At 44.2% G+C, this 23680-nt stretch overlaps 1 protein-coding gene across 7 annotated transcripts in view; it reads right to left on the bottom strand.

Moving 5' to 3' along the window:
• The window catches only part of FKBP1B (FKBP prolyl isomerase 1B), a 51373-nt gene that overhangs the window by 6011 nt on the left and 21682 nt on the right, over window positions 1-23680 (bottom strand). For 5 of the 7 annotated variants that reach the window (XM_083730968.1, XM_083730967.1, XM_083730971.1 and 2 more), the window contains exon 3: window positions 16190-16237. The exons of 1 other annotated variant lie outside the window; for it this stretch is intronic. Coding sequence is in view for 1 of the 6 variants with exons in the window: in XM_083730966.1 (XP_083587092.1) it covers window positions 16190-16237; window positions 18995-19031 (85 nt within the window). In the remaining 5 variants the exon portion in view is untranslated. Of the gene's footprint in view, window positions 1-16189; window positions 16238-18994; window positions 19299-23680 lie in introns of those variants that run through there. One more of the 7 variants, XM_083730966.1, reaches the window with a different exon arrangement.

Raw genomic sequence — 23680 nt, 5'->3', positions numbered from 1 at the left:
ATCCAAATATAGCTGCAGCTGTTTTGAACCACAGTCTAAAGGAATGCAGGAACACAGACCTTTTTGCTTCTATTCTGAATACAGTGAGTATGTGCTTTACCTGGTCAGGGGAAGTTATTCACTCATCCTGTTTCCAGGTAAGATTCTCATTTTTGCGAATCTCAATTGCAATAAGAATACATTATCGGTTGTGATTTTGGGAATGACTATTCTGCCACTTGCTATTAATAGTCCTTGCTGCGAGCCAATCAGCATTTTAACAACCCAATATGGCTTCGGCTTCTGAGTTGCTTGTCATCTCCAGCACAGACAGTCACCGAGTGCAAGTTTTTGCAAGGCTTGCAAGTTAAATGTTCCTACTCATGTCCTCTTTTGATCCATGTAGCACGTAGGGACTTTGCATTGAGCCTGTGCCTTTGGCTGCTTTGACAACTTTGCTTCAGAGACATCAACCAGCAATCCTGCAGCACTGGATAATGTGTCTGTAATTAACATTACGAGAGGCCTTGGGACATTTAGGTCCTGAAACGGGAATATGATGAAATCGGGTGGCGACAGAGCTCACTTTACAGAACAGCGTTTCAAATAATTCACCAGGATAGTCAAAATATGCTTAACATTGCTGCGTTTCCAGTCCATTTGATGTCATCTGCCCTTTATTTGCTGAAAAAAAGATTTTACTCTCCTCAGTTGATTATATTGTGTTCATATACGCATAAACAATCCAAACCAATCTTTATAATGATGACTTATCAGCCACTAAGTTACAGTCAAACAAATATGATTATAAATTGCAATTCACCGGTCAATATAAGAATATTAGAAATTAACAACATAGCAAATGAGAAGGATATGTGTGTGCATTGTCACACATTCACAGTCATACTTAGAATGGATTATTGTGTGTTAGTATCATTGGTAAGAAGATTTAATATAAGTAAATGTAAATATAAACTGTGGACGTCCCACTACCCCAAGCAAATAAGTGAGGCAGGGGGAGAAGAAATAAGAGAGAGGTTGCAGGTCTCGTTCAGATGACAACATGTTGCCAAGCATCCCAGGCGCAACGCTGCCATCCCGCTATTCCCGGACCTGATCTGGAGGCTGGCGGGGGGGGGGGGAGAGAAGCAAGCTTGGCTCCGTCTCCCTCTTCTAGCTTGGGGATGGCTGCGCAAACCTGGGGGGGGGGGAATAAAAATTTTTTCCTTGATTTCCCCCCCCAAAAAAACTAGGTGCGTCGTATGGGCTGATGTGTTCTATAGGGCGAAAAATACGGTATTTGTTATTTCACCTGCCAACTTGCCCTTTGCTCACTCATCTGTGAGGCCATTGGGTTGGGGCTGGGAAGAGGATGCAAGTATGGTGACAATGGAGGGAGCTGCCATCTTTTCTCTTGGCACTGATAATGCCTACAGTCTGATCAACAGATAATAGTAACAGTATTTTATTGATCCTCCCAGACTATGACAATCTCCAATTCTCTCTAGACCACATGCAGGAAACAATACCAATAACCAGCTGGACTGATAGTCCTCTAGTCTGATATCCATTTAACATATCAACAAAAGCTGTTGACTGACAGTCTTGATTTGTTGCACACAGCGAACAAGCAACTGGGCACTTTAAAATGCACATGTGGTATGCACAGCTGATGAGACCAGTTAAATGGATGACACCTTCTATTGCAGCGTGAGCACAGAGTTGTAGTTTGGTGGTTAAGCAAATTATGAGGCTATTCCACCTTGAGCACTAATGCAACGTAACTGCCTAAAAAGCACAATCTGAGAAAGAGTCTAGTCACAATCAACTCATCCGGGGGTCTCGGGTAAACCGTGATATCTAAGCCATAGCCCCTACTGTCTTCTGCAAGAAGGGGATAATATGATCCTACCTGAAAATGTTGTTGTGAGAAATAATGAGATAATGTATGGAGAATGTTTTGAAAACTCAGGACTATATTAATGTGAGGTATGCGTTATTGTTACTGAATACTGCTTGTGGCAGGATTCAGAAATATGATTTAACCCTTGCGACATTTTGCCTTGCTGCAATCTGTATTTTCATTTTTGTGGTTATGAGCAGCTGCTGCTCGGTTATTTATTTATTAGCCTAATGGATTCCTAGACGTGTAGGAGAGTTACAAAGCCATGCAAGAGACACGCTTTAGGGTTTCAGGAAATCCTAATCTGCACTGCCAGAAAACATGATGTTATAGACCATGTTTTGCAAATATGCAAAGAAGGAGCTACACTTTTATTTGAACCTGTCAAAATTAGAAAGTTCAGATTTTTCCATTTATCTAGATAATAAGGTCAGTCAAAGCCACATATCAGAGTCCTAGGTGGTCTATTGTTTCCTAGCTTTAATGCAATCTCTGGGTGGGTATATAGCAATTTCACCACACATACGCGTGCACCTGATGAGGGCTTCCAATCCCCCTAACTATTTGGCAAGATAACAGAGGCAAGCATGCTATCCTGAGGTTAGCAAGCTCACAAGGGGAGGGGGTGCTGGTCATCTGTGAGTATGCCTAAAAGGTAAGTAAAAAGAGGAGAGTTTGTGTTTTGGAAGCATTTTTTATGTTCTTGACAGACAGACAAACCTCTCCAGGGATGAACTTTGGGAAACAGCTTCTGCTACTCTAGATGGCCCTTTCACCAGAGCAATTTTGTAGCATTTAAAAATGTGTTTTCATTATTTTCTTTCTTTTTTTTTTACAAATAAGATGACAAATGATTTTTGTTGTTGCTTTAAGATGTACAGGTGTGTCATTTTAATAGTAATAAAAAAAGGACAACAGCCCACCTGAAAAATGCAGGGAAGGGTAAGGCAGACTACATAACCAGAATTGCTGGACTGTATCTCAGCCAGAGACATCAGGAAGGCAGGAGGGAGGCAAAGGGGAGCCAAACTATCACTTTTGTATCTTACTTCTCACCCCAAGGAAGATTAGACCTCCATACAAACTTGTGAAGTAGTAAAGTTACCCAAAGATATATAGCCATTTCCAGAGCTATCCTTTCACAAGCAAGCATTGGTAAAGAAAACAACCCCCCTGATTTGTTAATGAAACAATTGCTTTGATTCAATTCACACAGGAAGAAAAAGGCATGTTGTGTGGGAGATCTGTGACTGGATCTCTCAACACTGTGAATTGCATCTGTCTCACAGACAACGGTTTACCCAAGAATGAGACAAGGGTTTTTGTGCTAGGAATTACCATTGTCTTTTAGGCTTGCTAATAGGGAATACTGCTTGCAATGGTTTGAATGGGGAGCTAAAGGTGTCACTCAAAGGTTGACTGGGCAATTTCATCCAGGCACTGAACAGACCCAAACCTGCTTAGCTTCAGTAAAATATCTTTGGGTTATGCTGCTGGCCTGGTTAAGAGAAGGAATGAACCATAGGATTACTGTTAGGAGGTCATGGGTCAATGCTGGCCCTTACTGGGCGAGTCTATTCAGAGGCTGCTTGAATGTCATCAACTGATAGATCACCAATACAACTTCTGCTTCATAATAACACCAATGCTACATTTGAAGATTGGCAGCTTCCTGAAGACAACAGGAATACAAAGACATTTTCAAATGACTAGGCTTCCCAAAATGGCTGCATACACATTTGTGGGAGAAGACAACAATAGTACACACTGTGGGTAGCGAAATACTAATTTTCTTATAATAATTTATTCACATTTGGGGTGACATTCAATCCAGAAATTCACAAGCAGAAGGTGTTGTGTTGCATTTGTCTCATTCACAAAAATACTCTAGACTTGACATGAAGATGTTAAATCTGTGGATCAGAGCTACTCCTATAATTCTCAATTAGCAATCTCTATCGCAGCTGCCACCCTTCCCGGTGCGTCTAAATTATACACAATTTCACCTCATGTGCAAATCATCATTTCCAGCTTTGCTTGATTCAGGGGGGGGGGGGATGTAACCACAGAACTCTGAAATGCCACCTGCCAACTAAATGGCAGATAAATATTTTAACAGCAGCCACTTCATGCTGGAAAACTTGGCATGGCTGTTGAAGACAATCAACAGCACCACGACAGAAATGTGCATCCTGTATGGATTAGCTGAAGAGGCATGCTGGAGCAGGACGGGGAGACTCTGAGAAGCAAGACAGGATGGCGTGTGCTAAAATGGCAGAAAACAAAGTACCCTCTGGTTTACAGCAGTGGCAAAAGCCTGCCTTGTGGAAATTCCTGCCTAGCTTAAAGAAAAACATCAGTTATTACTGGGGATGGGGTAGGGGAGAATCTGCCCCAGGCAGCGAAAGAGGCCAAGATGCTTAGGTTTAGCTTTCACTGGCACAAAGCCATATATGCAATGAAAGGCTTAAGAGAACTTTCAGCTGGTGTCTCTGTGCCAACAATAGATATGAGCAGCAAAAATATTTACAGAACTAAAGTGGGATGAGCCCAGAAGGTGGGAAGTCATGCTGGTGCTTAATATAAACACAAGAGCACCATTAGAGGGCCTAGTTGTGACCCATGTTGGCTTACCTCAACCCGCGGGGAGCGTCTGCACAGGGAGCCCCGACAGATGGGGAAGAATGACTCAATCCAAAATTCATGTCACCTCCTAGCACAAGATCTCTTTTCACACATGCTGTTCTGCCCAGGCCACCCCTTGCCACAAGGGATATATTAATAGCAACATGTTCATACTGTACATACTGTAGGAACGCAAGCACTTCCATAGGAAGGGTGAAGTCAGAGCTGTAAAAACCAAAGCAAACCATTTTTTTTAATGGCATGAACATCCTCCGATAGAATCCCCCACCCCAACCTTTTGATGTGCAATCCGGTGCTTTCTCAAAGATGGCTTTGCATGGAAAGGAAATCCAAAAAACTCAATAATGTTTTGCTTTTGGATCAAGCAGGCCAGGAGGCAGCTGTACAGCAAGCAACACTAGAAATGTCTATATGTAGTGTTAGAAACTGGGATAGAAAAGCTAGGGGCCAAATGGCTTCTGGGACCTGAGTTGTGGGTGCCAAAGCATAATGTCTAGTCACCACTGGGGGGGTGTCAGCAACACTTTTTATTTATTATTTTGATAAGCATGAATTAATACCCAAATTCACATAAGTGACACATTGTTAATATCACATTTTTAGCAGAAATTGTTAATACATGTTGAATCTGGTGTTTACAATAAAAATATTGGTACCATGCTTCAGTTTTCAAATCATTCTACTCTTTATTGTTAAACACCTTAACATATTGTTTATCCTTAACATATACTTCGAGACTTCAAAGCACATATATTTCAGTAATATTTGAGTATCGGCCAGGTGCAAAAAAGGGCACCCAGACTTTTTGAGGTTCTTGCAAATGAAGAATCTTTAGGCACAAAATGCGCCTGGCACCCTGCTAATTTCGAACCCTGTCTATTTGGCATGCTATTCTTTCTTAATCTTTGTTGATTTTTTTAAAAAATGGGTTCAAACACGTATCACAATGTGCCAGTCAATACCTACAATGGGAGGCCTATGCAGGAAAAGGGCCTTGATTCAGTGACAGAGCACATGCCTTGCATGTAAAAGGCCCCCAGCTGAAACTGAAGCTCCTGTTATTTTTGCTATTGGGTGCTGCATATTGTAATCTTGTTACATTTATAGCATTGAAATGTGGGGGTTTGTGTGTTGTACTTGCTATAGGGATTCCACTCCAGATTTGTGTAGGGCTCTCTTCTCCTGAAGCTATCCCACAAGGCAGCAGAGGTTTAGGAGAGTTTTCCTTCTCCTAGATGGGCTACCTTCCTAGGTTGAAGAGCCCCATCTGTCCTGGTTGGATGGTGCCCTGTATGCCTCCTTCGGGCAACTCCTGCAGCCAAGCTGGTGCTGAACGTATTGCTCCGCTTTCCTTTGAACCACATCAGCAAGGCCGAGATAGGAGTCTTGTCATCTGGGCAGCTCAGGACCTCCATGCACACTACCTAGCCTTGTACCCCGGGGACGTCACTTTGATGCTACTATCACAGCAGTTTGACTTCACCCCCAGAGACACACTCCATTCTCTCTTGAGACAGATGGGTGCCAACAACAAAACAATTGTTTTGCTACGTAATTATGAAATCGTTACTGTGTTGTTTTGCAGTATATTACAGTATACAGTGGTACCTCGGGTTACATATGCTTCAGGTTACATACGCTTCAGGTTACAGACTCTGCTAACCCAGAAATAGTACCTCAGGTTAAAAACTTTGCTTCAGGATGAGAACAGAAATCGTGCTCCGGCGGCGCGGCAGCAGCAGGAGGCCCCATTAGCTAAAGTGGTGCTTCAGGTTAAGAACAGTTTCAGGTTAAGAACGAACCTCCGGAACGAATTAAGTACTTAACCCGAGGTACCACTGTATTGCATTATATTTCATATATTATTATGAAATTGATTTGTAGTGCTTGCTTGAACTATTTCCCTCTTTGCTTTGCTGTAAGCTGCTGTGAGCATGATTTATTTGGGAGGGGGGTGCAGACACATAAAATCAATGAATGAATAATCTCTGGTAGACCTTGTGGGTTAGTAACTGGAAAACCATTGTCAGTCAGTGTCACTCTATAGATGGCAGTTTCCAATGCTTCACATAAGCAGATTCCTCTATGACTAAGGACATGTGCAACGACTAGTCCACTGAAGAGTAGCCTTCTTGTATCTCTATGGGAAAGAGAAGGCTACATGGATCTACAGTATATTTTTAAGGCCATAGCAGCCCAGCACTGCAGTGTGAATGTAGCTGCATAAGGGCTATGAGAAAAGGGAAGAGGAAAGACTGAAGTTGGGGGAGATCCCCTCTTCTACACGTAGAGGAGAATGGGTCATGCCCAGAGTTATGCAGTGCTGATTATAAGGGTTAAAGCCACACAGTCAAATTCTTGCCTCAAATTTCCCTGCAAGTGAACCAATGTACAAACAGCAATAAAAGGTAAAGGGACCCCTGACCGTTAAGTCCAGTCGCAGACGACTCTGGGGTTGCGGCACTTGTCTCGCTTTATTGGCCGAGGGAGCCGGCGTACAGCTTCCAGGTCACGTGGCCAGCATGACTAAGCCGCTTCTGGCGAACCAGAGCAGCGCACGGAAACACCATTTACCTTCCCACCAGAGTGGTACCTATTTATCTACTTGCACTTTGACGTGCTTTCGAACTGCCAGGTTGGCAGGAGCAGAGACCGAGCAACAGGAGCTCACCCCATTGCGGGGATTCGAACCACTGACCTTCTGATCGGCAAGCCCTAGGCTCTGTGGTTTAACCCACAGTGCCCCCTGCGTCCCACACAAACAGCAATAAATGCCACTTATTAAAACTTATTAAAACAACAACACATGCACAAAATTAGGACTGCAACTTTTAAAACAGAGAAATCTGTCAAGTCAGCAGGTGCCAGTTTTAAAAGCCGACAACACATTTAAATTGGTGGAGATGGGAGCTAAGATCACACTTTTAACAAGTTAGTCATGTAATGCTGCTGTAAAAACAGGGGATTAAAAACAAAATATTAAAGATGGGGGGGGGGATTCAACAAGAGGTGGTATGTTGCAAACGGGCTGAAGCAGTGCTTTTCTTCCAGAAAAAAAGGTGTGGGTAGTGCACACTCTTGAGGACCCCCAGAAAAAGCACTGGATTAAAGCAACTCAAGGATAACTATACTGCAAGAATGCAGAATGCTGGTTATCATGATGCTAAAAGCAATATAGAGCAAGTAGAACCATAAGAATTTATAAAATCTGACAGTGATTCTGGAGCAGTATTTCATTTTAATTAGCCAAATTATATAAATGTGTGTTTCACAGGACCCTAATATATACATACATTCCTAATATACATATACAAGCATTGCAAGATAAGCTTAGCTGACACAGAATTTTGCTCAGTTTCTGCACCATGAGAAATGCATGGTGACCACAAATTCCATAAAAGCACTAGCTACCTTTAAAACTGCAAAAACCCTGAAGACATATTATGTAATACATTGTTCTTCAGCAAAGCACAACATCAAATACAAGGAACCGCCTCAGAGGTCCATGCAAAATATGATTCCCACTAAAAATACAATATATCTTTTCAAAACTGGTTATTTAGGAACACAATCCCCACCCACCCATTTTCTCCTCACAACAAAACCCAGTCAGGAAGGTTAGGTTGAAAGTTACTACAAAAATCTCTGTGAAGAGGATACTTGAATTGACAATGCATAAATAAACGTATTGCTTGTATAGTGTACTGCATATCAAACCTAATAAGAATGTACCACTGGACAAGTTACTGGAGCTATATGTTGTTCTTGTATTTACATGAAAAGCCATAAAAATTATTTGGGTTTTAAAAAAAAAGTTTCTGGCCCAGGATAATCCAGTGATCTTAGTGGATCAGAAGGGGGGTTACCCCAAGACTCCCAGCTCCCACAATCCATCATTCTAACCACTACACCACACCATAGACGGAAGGACAATAAAGCCTATTCCTTTTTATTGTTCGTTTAATCCAGGGTTTCCCAAACTTGGGTCTCCAGCTGCTTTTGGACTACAATTCCCATCACCCCCAACCACTGGTCCCGCTAGCCAGGGATGATGGGAGTTGTAGTCCAACAACAGCTCGAAACCTATGTTTGGGAAACTCTGGTTAATCTACACTTCACAGAAAAAACGGCAATGAATAATTTCCACTATCTGCCATGTTGATTGTCCATGCTCAGAAACAAGAAAATGTCCCATTCATTTTTTTAAAAAATTCCCTGACCCCAAACACAGCTAAGAAAGTGAAAATGACGGCAGGATCAGAACGATTCCGTCCCATTCCTGTTGGCCAGTATTAACTTCCCTTGTTCTACTGACTCAGTAGTTCTGTGGGCCATATTAGCAGCTGTCCATGCTAGCTCTTCAGGATGAGAGACAGATTGATGCACCAGGAGATACTTAATCGCACCAGTAATTATTCACATGTTATCACCTCTGTGACTTATTTCCAATCACACATAGATACATTTCACGCTGTGATATATTTTTCACACATAGGCTGCCCCGATGGAAAGAGCATAAGGGACAGCTGCCAGCTCCACAGCTAGAGAGGCCGCCTGTCTTCTGGCAGGGTTCCTGTACACTGAAACAGCTGCACAGACAGGCAGAAGTCCAGCAGGTACAGTTTTACCCGGCAAGGAGACGTAGCGAAAGGGGAATCGACAGCCACTGAACTGTGCCTCGCATGCTGCTGTTCAAGCCACCCTGACAACGTTGCAACCTTATCCGCAGCTCGCCCCCAGTATCTCAAATGTTACAGCAGCATCAGGGCTGATTGCTTAACACTGTCTTTCGCACTTACAATGTCTGATACAGTATCCAGGTCTAAAATAGAACTTGGATGTGATGTGGTTAATCAAACCAAACACAGTTGGTGCAGGGCTAGCCCGGGATGTAATGGCATGTGCTGCTTCTCTCCTCGCCCCCCACCCGCCAGCTCGAGGGCCACAGCACCAAAGGCTTGCCAAGTCATTTGGCACCAGTGGTAGAAAATCCCACATTTCAGGAGTAAAAACACAACTCTTTTATTCATTCATTCATTCATTCATTCATTCATTCGTTTATTCAATTTCTATCCTACCCTTCCTCCTGAAAGAGCCCAGAGTCACAAATATATTGATGATGATGATAACAGTTATCCCAGAGTGCCCAGGAAGGGTGTACTGTAGCCATCAAATGGCTGGGTAAACAAGAAGAATTTCTCCTGAAAGTCAATAATGAAACACATGTCACCAGAGAAGACACTCCATAATGGAGAACTGCCACTGAAAAGGTCAATGCCTGCCAGGCAGCTGCTGGTAGTGCAAGTGTCCAAGATGGTTGATGCTGGGGAAGGCACTCTTTTTATGTAGGTTCCAAGCTATTTAGGGCTTTGTATACTAGTACTAACGCTCTGAATTGGACCTCATTGGCAGCCAGTGCAGCTTTCAGGACTGGAGACACAGGTTCCACTGGGCTGCCCCACTTATCATCTGCAAGAGCTGCAGCCTCTGGGCCCTCTTCAAGGGCAGCCCTACATATAGCCAGTAGCCAAGATGGGAGCTCACCAGAGCATGAGCAACTGAGCTATCACAGTAGCTGGAGAATCAGCTTAAATTAGGCATAAGCACTCCTAGTTACAGAAGTCACTTGAGACCCTAATGACAAGTTGGAATCCGGAAGTACTCCCAGAAGTACTTGTTTCTTCAGTGGCGAGCTGCGAACCCACCCACAGCGCTTCTGCCTTATTGGGATTCAGCCGTAATTAATTGGCCCCGCTCCAGCCCTTCACTGCTTCCAGACACCTGTGGAACACCTTCACAGTCCCTCCTGATTGTGATGGAATGGAGATAAAGCTGTGTGTCATCAGCACACGGGGGGCACTGTGTTCCAAATTCCCAGGTGACAGCTCCCAACGGTTTCATGTAGATTTTAAATAGCTCAGGAGACAGAACAGACACTTGTGAGACATCAGAGTCCCAAAGCCACTGAGCCGAGCAACAATCTCTGATTACTACTTTCTGGTAGCAATCCTATGGGTAGCAGCAGAATTACAGTGATACGTTACCTCCAGTTTCCACCTGCTTGGGTTGCTCCAGAAGAACACTATGGTCAATGGTGTCAAAAACCACTGAGATGTCTAGGAAAACTAACAGGTTCACACTACCCTGTTTTACTCCATTTGAAGGTCATTTATAAGGGTGACTAAGGCTGATTCAGCATCCAAACCGGAAAGGATCTTGATAATACACTTCTTCCAGGCACACCTGCAGAACTAAAGTCGGGATATTCTCCAACTCCTCACCAGATTACTTCAGACAGCTTAGTCAGGGAGGTGGTTGGGCAGTAGGGAGGACAGTATACCAACACGACTTGCCTCCCAACACCACATATAAACCCTCCCATCCAGTTCCCAGATGGACTGACCACCTGGGGAGAATGATAAAACTTTTATGGATCACTACCCTGTCCCCTCCACGTCTCTCTAACCTTGACTGAACCTGTACCTTCATGACACCTAAAATGAGCTGCCTGAGTAGCCACTCCACTCTACCTCATGGTAGGGTTTGGCCCTATGAGAAAAACTTCAGCCTTCACCTTCCATAGAAGACAACTAGACCTAATCTTCACCAAAGAAATTAGTTTCTTGGTAGTTGATTCAGGCACAATCATGCTTATAGTTGCAGAAGCTCAATAACATGGCTCAATCACACATATATACATCCAGGACTGGCTCAAGACCACAAAATGCTTCCCTCCACCAGGGAAGAAGGAGTGAGTGATGATCTACATCAGGAACAAGGTGATAATAAAAATCTACATTGAGAAAGATGTCGGAATAAGGATCTACTTTAGGTACGAGAAGTGGGGGAAGGCCTACTTTGTGGGGAAAGGGTGGGAGAAGACGAAGAGTGCCTCCTATTCACCACTTGTATAGAGCAAGTAGAACCATAAGAATTTATAAAATCTGCCAGTGATTCTGGAGCAATATTTCATTTTAATTAACCAAATTACAGTGGTACCTCGGGTTACATATGCTTCAGTGGCCGCTCTAGAGGCAGCATTGATGGGGGGGTGCCAAGTAAGAGGCAGATCTGGCCTCCAGGAAGTGTATCACAGCTGTCGCTGACACTGTAGCAGTGGTGGCAGCCGTGGGCGGGGCATTCCTTGGAGGCTGGATCTGCTGCCACTGTGAATCCTGCCACCCAAGGTGATCACCTCACCTTCCCTCATGGGTGGGGTCAGCTCTGCATGCGTCTCAAGCCAATTTACAAGCATACCATATAACCAGTTTAGAAACAGTACAAAAGACAACTGAAGAGAGGTTGGAAAAACAATTCAAAATGAACACCTAAGGCAGAGCCCTTTTCATCCAGCTGGAAAAGCTTGTCAAAACAAAAATGTCTTCAACTATTTCCGGAAGATACAGTGAGTGGATGCCTGTCATATCTTATCAGGGATGCTGTTCCACATGGTTTATCATGCTGCATATTTCCCCACCTTCCTACCCTATTATTGGTAGGAGGGGAAATTATTGCTGAGACAGGGAAAGTTTTGCTACACTATGATGAGGGAGAGGAAGCCTGAGACACAGTTGCTGCTCGGAATATTCAGAAGATACTTGGTTAAACTCAGAAGACATTTATGGAGTGCAAGACATGCTACTCTGTACTTAATGCAGTGCAGAAATAACTTACATTATTTCAGGAATACAGAACAGGAACTGGAGGAAAAGAAACAACAAGGAAAAGAAACCCACAACAACAGGAGCCAGTGAACAATCAATGAGCACTCTCACTTACAAAATATTGCCAGAGTTGTCTGTTTTGAACAAAATCAATTTAGCCCAAGGTGCCTTTCCATAATGAACCATTCACAGACAGTGGTCTGCAATTACTTTGTTTTTTGGTGGCACAATCAATAAACAGTAACGTTTTCTAATAAAGTTGCCTTCCTTACAATTCCTAATTGGTTGCAATTGATGAGCAATTTTCCCCCATTAAAGTCAATGTCTATGCTTGGTGGCTCCTTTTTTCCAATCTTAAGTGCCATTTCCACATCAGCTTGCAGCAATCCTTTTTAAACTCTGGACAAAAATATATACAGACTGGGGTGTAACGGGGTAGGGCATACTTATGTGTGCTCCACCAATGCACACAGGATCTGGGAACAGAACTCCCACGCAAAATGGTAGCCGCCTGTATGTATCTTGATGTACGTTTCTCCCACACATTTTTGTATGCAATGTTGCCTCGTAAATACATTTTTGCACAGAATTTTTAACAACACTTATTTTTGCACAGTATCAAGTAATATATGCTTTTGTGTGTGTGCACCCTTTCCTCTCAAATAAGGATTTGGCACTTTTAATATTTGGCTGGTTAGCTGCATTGCAAAATTCAGGAAAAAATGTGAATTCCTGTCACACTCCCATGGGTGCCAGGAGATATAAGTCTTTCACCAAAGCATTCACTAAGGATACCATTGAGGGGGTGCAGTGTAGTGCAGTGCAAAGAAACTGGGGACAAACACAAGGTTCAAAACATGATCCAGAAACAACCCTTCCAAGATCAGTTAACACAGGGTGTCCCAGCACCATGTAGTTCAGCAATCATAAAAGACTAGGTTTAGGAACGAAGAGCCTTTCCTCCAGCAATTGGATGGCTCAAGAGGGAGACCTTTAATACTACAGTCTCCTAAACTACATCCTAACCTCAGCAGCTGACAATGAAGCAGTTTTGGGGATTATTTACTCACAGGGAGACACCCGCACTCACAACCCAAGGTCCATAGATGTATACTATGTTGCTGCTCTTTGTCTCAAATCTTTTGGTTTGGGCATTCTCGAGAACTGTGGAGGGTGACTCCACCTCTTCCTCAGCTCTTCGGCAGGTCTCCCCACCACCAGGAGGCCCCTCAAGGAGACCCTTAGCACTGTTTCCAAGGGACCCTGCCTGCTCCTCAACACCCTTGACCTGTGTGGAGTCTGAGCCATCGTTTCAGGACTCGGTGTCTGATACCAAGTCAGTGCCAGGCTTGGCAATTTCACAGCAGCATTTCCGTTCTTACGTGGGTTCAGGGACTACAGTTTAGGTGGGCTCAAATGGAATGAATTTCTACTTCATCTCTACTCAGAAGTTCTGCTGCGCCTATGTGTCTTACTATGGAGTTATGTGTGTTTACAGCCAAAGGGTTTTTGAAAAGTACACACTCCATCACCATCAACACAGTTTCCTGTATTGGACTTTATGATTAAAATGGTGGCAAATAACACAAAATACCTAAACATGAAAGAAGAAAAAGGTTATTTATCCAGAAGATTTCTGTGAACTCAAGTATGCTGAATAAACACAGCAAGCTGCTGAATACAAAGGTCACTGGATTAACATGGCAACATTTTTACAAAAAATCAAGTTGAGTTTTACTTATCCAAGTAATTGTTCACCTGTCAAAGTGTGAGTCACAAAAGAAGTGGTAAAGAGCACCATGGAACTGAACAAATTCACCCATGCTGCCACATTTCTATAAAGATGTTCAGAGTAATGTGGCTTAAATATGTGGTTAATAATAAATTGGTATCTCTGCATTTTGGGTTGGTTTCCCTGCCCCACTTTAAGGAAATTCTAGGATGGTAGCCATGTAGCCTGAAGTCTTCTAGTCTGTTCCTTCTTTCCATTACCAGAATGGTGATAAATATATCATCATAGTCATCTCAAGGGAGAGTTATTTTTTGCCACTTCTTGCAAGTTTCTGCCAGTTATTGCAATTATATTAATGGCCACAGCAGCCAAGTTTAGCTTGCTTTACAGTGGTTCTCAGAATCAAGAAAAAAGCCGGCTAAAAAAGGATTATAGGAGCATAGTACAAGAGTTGGGTCTTTGTATAACTCCATCAGTAATGACATCTTAGCATCACACACATACTATTCTCCAGCTATGTCAGAAGTGAGGCACCTCCTCCCAGATCATCAGAACTTCTGCTGCATGGAGACAGCACTCAGATACCTTTTTGGAGAACAGTTCTTACTCTTTACTGACTCTGAATGAACCCAGTAAATACAACAGTAATCTATGGATCATTTCTAAATCCCAATTTCATTCTGTGCTGAGTCAGTGATTTTGGTAACAAGAACAAGCAGTTAAAGGCACACAATATAAAAATGGAGGGGGGGCTCACCTACTTTAAAAAACCCAATTTCATTAAGAACCTAACAACTTGAGGTTGTTAAAAAGAAGAAGCAATGCTTAAAAACACTCCTCTTTATGTCAGTATTTGTCAAACGTGAGATATGGTTTGCAGTGGCTTTACATGACAGAATTCCTGTTCTTTTCTTAGTGACATGGTAATTTTCAGTTGTCTCACAAGGACACACTTGCAGAATTGGGCTTCAGAACTGAGCAAACTTCACCACCATCGTATTGTCTTCTGCCAAGTAATGTCCCACAAGATCTTTCTGCGAAGCAACTGTCTGGGGGGTGGGGTGCTTTTCTCTGTGGGCCACATTATAATAGCAGAACCCCCCCCCCCAATCATCTGGATCTACCTGCAGTTTTGAACTTTGCACCTTTTCCCCAAAAAACCACTGGCGTACATTCAGCACAATGCAGCTTCCTGTTTTCTGCCATTGCAACAATCACAGTTCACAACCACACATGCAGAGCTTGCGTGCAAACAGCTGTATGTGCATGATGGCTGCTCCTCACAGAAAAGCCAGCTCTTACTCAGTGCTGCAACACTATCAGCAGCAGTAACAGAGGTGGGAACAGACAAAGGGGGCTCTGCAATCTCTGTGGGCTACTACCTGCACACACACCGTCCCCCCAGGCACACACATTAAAATTGCCCTACCCACTAACATGACACTCCACTTCTTCATGCTGATTTTCTTTTAACATTCTGCTTCTTCAGACTGCCTCAACCACACCCCAGATTCTTGGGTTCTACCCTTTTTAATGCTGGGATCTGCCCTGTAGCCTATGGTCAGGGAACTGCCATCGGAGCCAGGAGTGGAGGTAAGGCTCCCCAGCGATGCCGGAGAAGGGCCCAGCAGGGACACAGCCACGGAGTAAGGGCTGTGCAGCCAGGGAAAGGTTTAACCAGGCAACTTTGCCAAGAGTAGCGGCAACTTACGCACGAGCAACCCCAATTCCCATTACACCTATGGTCATTTGAAAGAGAGTCCCATATTTCAGGTTGTGATTACAGGTGAGTCCCAGCTCTTAGTAAGCTGAAGACCACTGCACCCAAACACTGATAGGCTTTCTAGCTGCTCTCCACAAATAACATCATAAGTGTTCAGTATGTACTGAGCAGTAGAGGAAAGGGTAAAAAACAGCAAGGCAGGAGTGGAGTCATTTGTGCTGTACTGAAGAAATCAATCTTCTGCTTTGCTTTCTGTAGTGATGACAACATGAATAGCTAGACTACAACCTCTGGTCCTTTTTATGAAATGGGTGGGGAGAGGGAGAGAAAAGCTAGAAGGGTCAGGGTACTTCTTTTAGTTAAATAACCTGAGCAACAATTATCCGAATTCATGTAAATCAATAGCATTTTGGGTAACCTGAATGCCGTTATACAAATATGTAGGACATCACGAATCAGTATGGAGAACTGAATATGGTTGGACTGCAAACGGAAAATAACAATCTGAAAACACAAAATAGTCTATTCATAATGGAACTTACCTGTATAATGGACCACACATGTCTGGCCTTTCTTTGGAAATGTCCTTCCTGTTTAAAACATGAACAAACACATACGTTAAAAATGCTGTTGAACATCCTTTTAGAAAAGTGGATGTTTAAAAAGAGTAAAAGCAGAATAAACTCATTCATATAGAAACCTACATTAAATACAAGATAAAATGGAAATTGAATAATTTGGATTTTCTGTGTTAAAAACACCGACCAGTGCAAGAAAAAAAAGGTGCAGAGGCAGAGATGGTGTCATGTAGTGTGGATGACATTGTAATCACATACCTGTAGCTTATGCTGGTCTCACCCTCCCACAGAGTGGCTTATATGTGCCATTTGGAAAGCAGGGGGAACATATTTCAATTTTCAGTGACCATCAATTTAAACAATACAATTGGGATCATTCCTTTACTACTGACCCTATGAAGCCTCAGACATGGGAGAGTCTAAAATAAATAGTGTTTTTTTTTAAACTAAATGACAACCATGCCTAAAGAAGGCCCACAAATATGATTTCAAAGAGCAGTGACCAAAAGCTTGATTTCGGCCAGCTTCTAGTTTGCTTCATCACAGGACCATTTTCAACAAAGTTATTAGTGACACAGGGAGGCAAACGGCACTAGAATGTGCCTCATACTGGGATCATGATGCCTTCCACTTTGCCCCCTGTAAAATCCTTTTGCTGAGCATCTGGTCCACAGGGGATACACTTACTTTGTAAGTAGGAAATGAGACAGCTTAGTTTTGATCGGCTACCTTGAGAATGAAAGAGCAGCCCTGCTCATTCAGACCAAAGACCTAGAATAATAGAATTTTAGAGTTGGAAGGAGACCCGAGAGTCATCTAGTCCCCTGCAATGTAGGAATATTTTGCCCAACGTAGGACTGGAAGATATTTCAAAAAGTTCCAAAGTTGTTGAGCAAAAATAAATAAATTGGAGCTATTTTTTCAGGTAAATCATCAGCAATGACACTGCCGACATGACTTGCCATGCGTCCGGATTTCCCCGGACATTTTTAGCGATTTCTGCAACAGACACTGTTTCCGAATGCGGTATTCCGGCTATGTCCAGGAAATTCCAGAGGTATGGCAACCCTACTTGAACCCACAATCCTGAGATTAAGAGTCTCTACTGACTGAGCTATCTAGTCAAGCATCCTTTTCCCATGGTGGCCAATCAGATGTCCCAGGGAAGCCCACAGGCAAGACAAAAGGGCACTTATTCACCTGCCAAAATCTGTAGACTATTGTCCACAATAATTATATTCACCAGTCAGGGGCTGTAAATCTGGTGAAACTGAAGAGTTATGGCTGGCTGAACACGCTGTACCATTTTAGAATGAGCAGAGCATTTGAGGTTTTACAGGATTCTTCCTCTGTGCTGTGAGCTGGGCTAAATTGCCATCGTTCTATTGTATGTTCTCAAACCAAGCTGCACCCACGACGAAGACTTCTTCAAAGTCAATGTCTGGCTAATGGCTAAGTGGCACACATTTCCTTCATGGCAAAAAGCTATCTCCACATGTTACTGTCAGCCACAAAACCCTGCTAATTCCCATTCACTGATCACCCCCACCCCGTTACAACCCCTTTGCTTTGCTAGCTCTGCAGTTGCAGCAGTGGTCTGTTCAATAAGAGCCTTCTCCAGGTTTTCACAGAGGAGCAAGCCTGAAGCCTTGTCTCTCTCCTGAATGGAGAGGCTCACATTTTAAACAGGGAAGTACAGCGTACTATAATTTGCTCGTTACTAAATTACTTCACTGCGCTTGGATTTATGCAGCTGTCAGCAAATGCCATTTAAATATCCCTAATCGCTTGTGGCTGCCGATGCTGCTGCCAAAGAAGCAGAAGACTGCAGCCCACCGATCCAGAGAGCCCTCTGGGCATTTTCCCTCATTATATTGCTCAGGACAGGCATCCTCCACCATATTCTAAGCCAGGGAGTCTCAAGTTTCCCCCCACCTGACAGCAGGAAAACACCACTCCCACCCCCCATCATATATATATGTATGTATATTTGCATTTAGCATTTTTTCACGCATTTTGCATTTTAAAATCCCTGTTCCAAACATCCTGTAGGTTCCACTTTCTCCCATCCTCCCTGATTCAATCTCCTGAGACAGCCAGAGAAAGAGACAGTCACCTACCCATTCAGCCCTCTGACCTCAAATATCCCTCTGAAATGATAGGAAATCCGATCCCTTCGTCAGCCGCAGACGAGCTGAAATATACTTTACAAGCTTGGCGAGGTGGACAAGAGTGATGGCCAAGGAAGGAGAGAGCCAAAGAACCACAGGGTACTGACCAGGGTGTGGAGAGCAGGAGGACGCGTTGCACCTCAAATAAGGTACCCAGAAACCCTGAACACGCACCTGCATTGCACTGAGCTGGCCCTCAACAGCTCCGTCGGTGGAGCCTGAAGCTCTTAAATCTCAGAGTCGTGGGTTCGAGTCCCATGGTGGGCAAAAGATTCCTGCATTGCAGGGGGCTGGACTAGATGATCGTTGGGGTCCCTTTCAACTGGACAATTCCAGAACCGACGTTGCTCCACCGTTACCAGGAGCACCCCTACTTGGTACCATTCCCTGGCCAAAAAAACTCCCCTTCCAGTTCATTCATCGCCTTCTCCCAACCAAATCTCTCCTCTTCTGAGCAGCCAGAGGCTTCACCACCACCATCACCACCCACCCTCCTTTCCCCCATAGGCACCCAGCTCCGCCTGCAGCTGCTTTGCCCTGCCGCCCCTCTCTTCCCCGCGCCCCTCAGCCCGAACCCGCGGCGAGGGGGGCACCGCACCGTCTCCCGGCGTGATGGTCTCCACTTCCACCCCCATGGCCGCCGTGCTCCCGACGCGGCGCGCTCCCGCTTGGCAACCTGCTCCCCGCACCAAGCGCCACCGTCCTCCTCGGCAGGTCCCGGCTTAGCGAGACCCTCCAGCCGGCGCATAGCTCCCCGCCCCTCTCCGCAGCTGACGGACAAGCGCCTCCGGAGCTGCCCATCAGCCCACCCGGCCAATGGAAAAGTGGGGAGGGGGGCTGCAGGCGCCGCCGTCGCCCAATCCCCCCGCGAGGTGGCGGAGGGGAAGGCAGGGCGAAAAGCCTCCCCGTGGGGAGGAGCTGGGCGGCGGAGTAAGAGGGCGGGGGACCGCGCTGCAAAAAGATAAGACAGGCAGGCAGGGCGCACAGCTTGCGGAATGAATGCAGTCCTGTTTCCTTGCGGGAAGCAGGCGCTGCTCCTTTGGCAGCGCAGAGCCTGGCTTGCCAAACGCGGGCGTGGAAACGGCTCGGCTTTTTAGGTGGAGATTGGGTGGCCATATGTCATGTGAGATCCCTGCATTGCAGGGGGTTGGGCTAGATGATCCTCGGGATCCCTTCCAACTCCGTGAGCCTATGATTGCAATCTAGGGCTTTTATGCACTTTTTTAAAAAAACTTTACTTTGCTCCGTTCCATGCTGAGTATCAAGCCCCGTTTCAGAGGCAGAGCGCTAAGGTGCGAAGCTGCTCCTATACGAGGCTGGTTCTACTCAAGGGCCCCATCTCCCCATATGAACCAACCCAGACCCTGCGATCTTCCTCGTGTGCTTCCTCCACAAGAGTTCTGGAGTGGTAAAACAAGAAGGGCCATTTTCTGCAGTGTCCCCCCTCCCCTGTGAAATGCTCTCTCCAAGGAGGCTCACCTGACGCCTACATTAAAGATATTTAGGCGCCAGATGAAAACATTTCTCTTCAACCAGGCATTTGGCTGATTAACATTCTGTGGGCTCTAAAATGTGTGAATGGGGGGGGGGGGTGTTACTGGTTTGCTTTGCTTTTGTTTTATTATGTATTTTGTGTTTCCATTCTCTATTTTTATGTTGTGGACTGCCCTGTGATCTTTGGATGAAGGGCGCTATACAAATTTAAAAAATAAATAAAAATACCACAGAGTAAGGATTCAGGCCTACCAAACAGAATTGAAAAAGCTGCAAGCACGAGACTCATTTCCACAGAAACCCTCTGCAATCCTGCCTGCAGCCTCAGGAAATAAAGCAACAAGGACCCTGCAGCTATCATAATAGTGGACAAGAATGGAAATGAACCTGTAGAAAACAGGGGTGTTGTTGTTGTTTTAATAGGGAGGCACCATTGCTCAGCGGTAAAGGCAGCAGCTTTGACTGCAGAAGGTCCCTGGGAAAGATCCTTCCAGTTGCAGAACTTGGGGTCTCAAATTTCAGCAGCGCCCCCCTCACACTCAATTCTAAAGCATGGTTTGCATCTCTGGTGGAGTCCCCAAGGCTTCATGCCCAGTGCAGTTGAACCAGTTGCATTCCCCTACATCTGCCTCTAATCCTCTGCCTAAGGCCCAAAGAGCAGATGCTTGATGAGCAAAAGCCTTAGCTCAGCGGTGGAGCATTTGTTTTGCATGCAGAAGGTTCCAGGTTCAATCTCCAAGAGCATCTCCAGGTAGGGCTGGGAGAGACTTCCTGTCTGAATCCCTCACGAGCCACTGCCAGTCAGTATAGCGCCAAATTGGAACAAATGGCAAGAGATTGCTGTTTGTTCTGATTTAGCACTAAAGAGCAGGTTTTCTGGGGGAAAGCAGTGGAGGAAAGGCAAAGCAACTCAAACAGACCCATACCTAGAAAGCACAGAAATGGAAAACTGCTCAGATCCATGCTTTCTAGGCACAGGGCAAGTGGAAGTGCAGATGAGCCCTAAGTGTAAAGCAGTTTCCTAAGAAACTGAGAAAGGAGCTTTGCTGGAGCAAATCCAGGGTTCATTTACTCCTGCATCCCAAAGCAGCTAACCACAAGTGTCGTGGAATTTGGGTAAGGGATGTAGCTTGGATGCATTTCACAATCCTTGTTTGAAGTATTGGTGCACACTATTCATGATTTCTTTTTTTAAAAGAGGAGGCTATCAATGGCTGATAATCCTAAATGCAATATACTGCCTCCATGATCAGATGTACTGCACCTCTAGATGCCATTTGCTGGGGGACAACAGCTAGACAGAGCATCTGACTAGGAAGACAGTTAAGGAAAACAGGAATTAAGGAAAATTGAGGAATTAAGGAAAACAGGATACTGAATTACACAGATCTTTGGTCTGATCCAGCTTTTTGTATGCACTTATGTTCTCTAACCAAAGGTTTTTCAAGGTTAGAATTGCCTTATATATAAGAAAGCAAATTGCACAGAATCCTATGGCAATATCAGGCTTCATACAATTCCTAAGCACAATAGGACTATAACAACTGTATAATGCAAGTGACATATATATGTAATAAGTGACAGATTTCTGCCTTCACTATTTACAAAGAATTAATGCTGGAAATTTTCCCAATCCTTCTCTTGCTAGTTTAATTTAATTTTCACTAAGTCAATTAAAGAAACAGTCCATTACTTTGTTTTATTCTTATTTCTTTTAAATCACTTTCCAGGAAGATTTACTTTAATATATACTGTTTACTTGCAAAAAATGGTTTGGAAACAAATACTTTCATTCCTCCATCCAATTGCGCCCCCCCCCCTTCAGTAATTCAGTACTGTAAGGTTTTGAGGTCCTCTCGGGGTCTGCCCCTGGCACTCTAAGTGGTAGAAAGCTTTAAGACAGATCCAGTCCAATACATTTTGCTGCCTGGGGTAAAGGGCAAGACGACAGCTCCCTCCCTTCTTCCATGTACTGAAGCCCACTAGACTGGCATTTGGATATTATTTCAGCCCTGGTGATGGGACAGTATCCATCACTACATGAGGGCAGCAGGCTAGCTTAGGGACTGGAGAGCAGGTCACATAGCACAAACAGCTATGTTCTTCACCTCACTGTTGCCGCCTGCCCATCCCCACCTGCCACTTGAGGCAGATGCTTCACTCTGCCCAACGGTAGGGCTGGCTCTGCTTTAAGAGACAGTGAAAGGAAGGAGATTAGATAGGATGGAAGCCCTCCATTCCTCCGGGAGCTGTTGGCTCCACACAGAATGAACTGGTATGGGAGCACTTTTTGACAAGCAACCCCCCTCTCCCTTATTTAAATGATGTAGCTCTTCATGGGGAACTGGCTTCAGACACCACGCCCACTGGCAGACCAACTCTGCATTACAAAGATTTCTGCAAATGTGGCATGAGGAATGAGATCATTACCCCACTCTTACTTACCATCCTAGGCCGCCCATCTGCGGCCACATTGTCCTTTCTTTTATCAGATCAAAATGATCAGACAACAGCAAAGGTTGCCAGGTTTATCGAGGGTGCAATGAGATTAAGGGCCACTATCTGAACGATAATCTTGGTCATTTGATTGCCCTTTTTACCCATTGTTGTCTTTTTAATTGTATATATTGCTTGTTTTATGTTGCTATGGCTGTTGGCTAATGTGAATAAAGTTTATCTATCTATCAAATGTGGCATGAAGGCTGGCAACATCAACTCCATGATGCCTGTAGACAGTCAGGTCATATATCCATAGCAGTGATCAGAGGAGGAATGACTACTGGGAGGAGCTTCATCCACCCCAGCTGCAACAAAACATGTCTCCCCCGTATCGGTCTGTACAGCCACAGAAGGCCCTGTAACCTTTCAAGTTTGACTTCGCCCTCAAGGCGCACTATGCCAACAAGTTATGCGGAAGACTACAGCACCATATGGCTTCCTTAATGTCTGAATCAACATACAAGCACTGAGTCATTTATTGGTGCATTTGGATTTCTTTCAGCATGTCCAGTCTGTGACAGACAGACAGACAGACAGACAGACACACACACACACACACACACACACACACACACACACCCTCCAAGGGTAAAAATGCTGAGAAAAGAATTTGGATGTGAGAATGTTCTCTCAAGTATTGCATTGCAATATGTAACCTTCTACAGAGTGACATACTTTGATGGCCCACAATGCACAGACATACACACACAAAGTATTGTGTAGGAAGTGGGGGGCCTGAACAAAATGTGTTTGCTTTCAAGTTCTTTTTGTAACTTCACAAAGAGATCAAGGCCAAGCTGTGGAAATCATTGTAATAGCCCTTAATAAAAAGAAAAGTGTCTAGCTTAATTTGCAAGTCAAGGCTGCAGTCTGATACATGATTTACTGACAAGCAGCCCAATGTGTTGAGGTTTTGTGTATTGGGCTTATATTATTTTTATTTTATTTTTTTAATTATTATTATTATATATGCATTGTTGCTATATTTCACTTATGCATGATTTTACCCATATGATACTGTATCTTTGAATTGAAATATGTTCACAATGTTTTTGTGAATACATTTTTTAAAAACCCCAAGAAATAAACATTTCAGGTTAAAGGAGGAGGAGGGTTGAAGTACTTCTTCTTTGCGTTTCTGTGAAATATTGGTAGTGTTCAGCTGATGTACTGGTAGTATTAAATTTGAAGTCGCAACAAGGTTTATGAGATCCGAGCCCAGCTTAGCCAGGGGAACCATTGTGAATTGGAGGAAACCTGGTCCCCCCCCCTTTCGGGTCATCAGTGTATG

This window comes from Podarcis gaigeae, assembly GCF_964106915.1.
Source record: "Podarcis gaigeae genome assembly, chromosome: 3".
NCBI lineage: Eukaryota > Metazoa > Chordata > Lepidosauria > Squamata > Lacertidae > Podarcis > Podarcis gaigeae.
The sequence above is the reverse complement of the archived record's forward strand: the minus strand, read 5'-3'. Positions and strand labels throughout refer to the sequence as shown.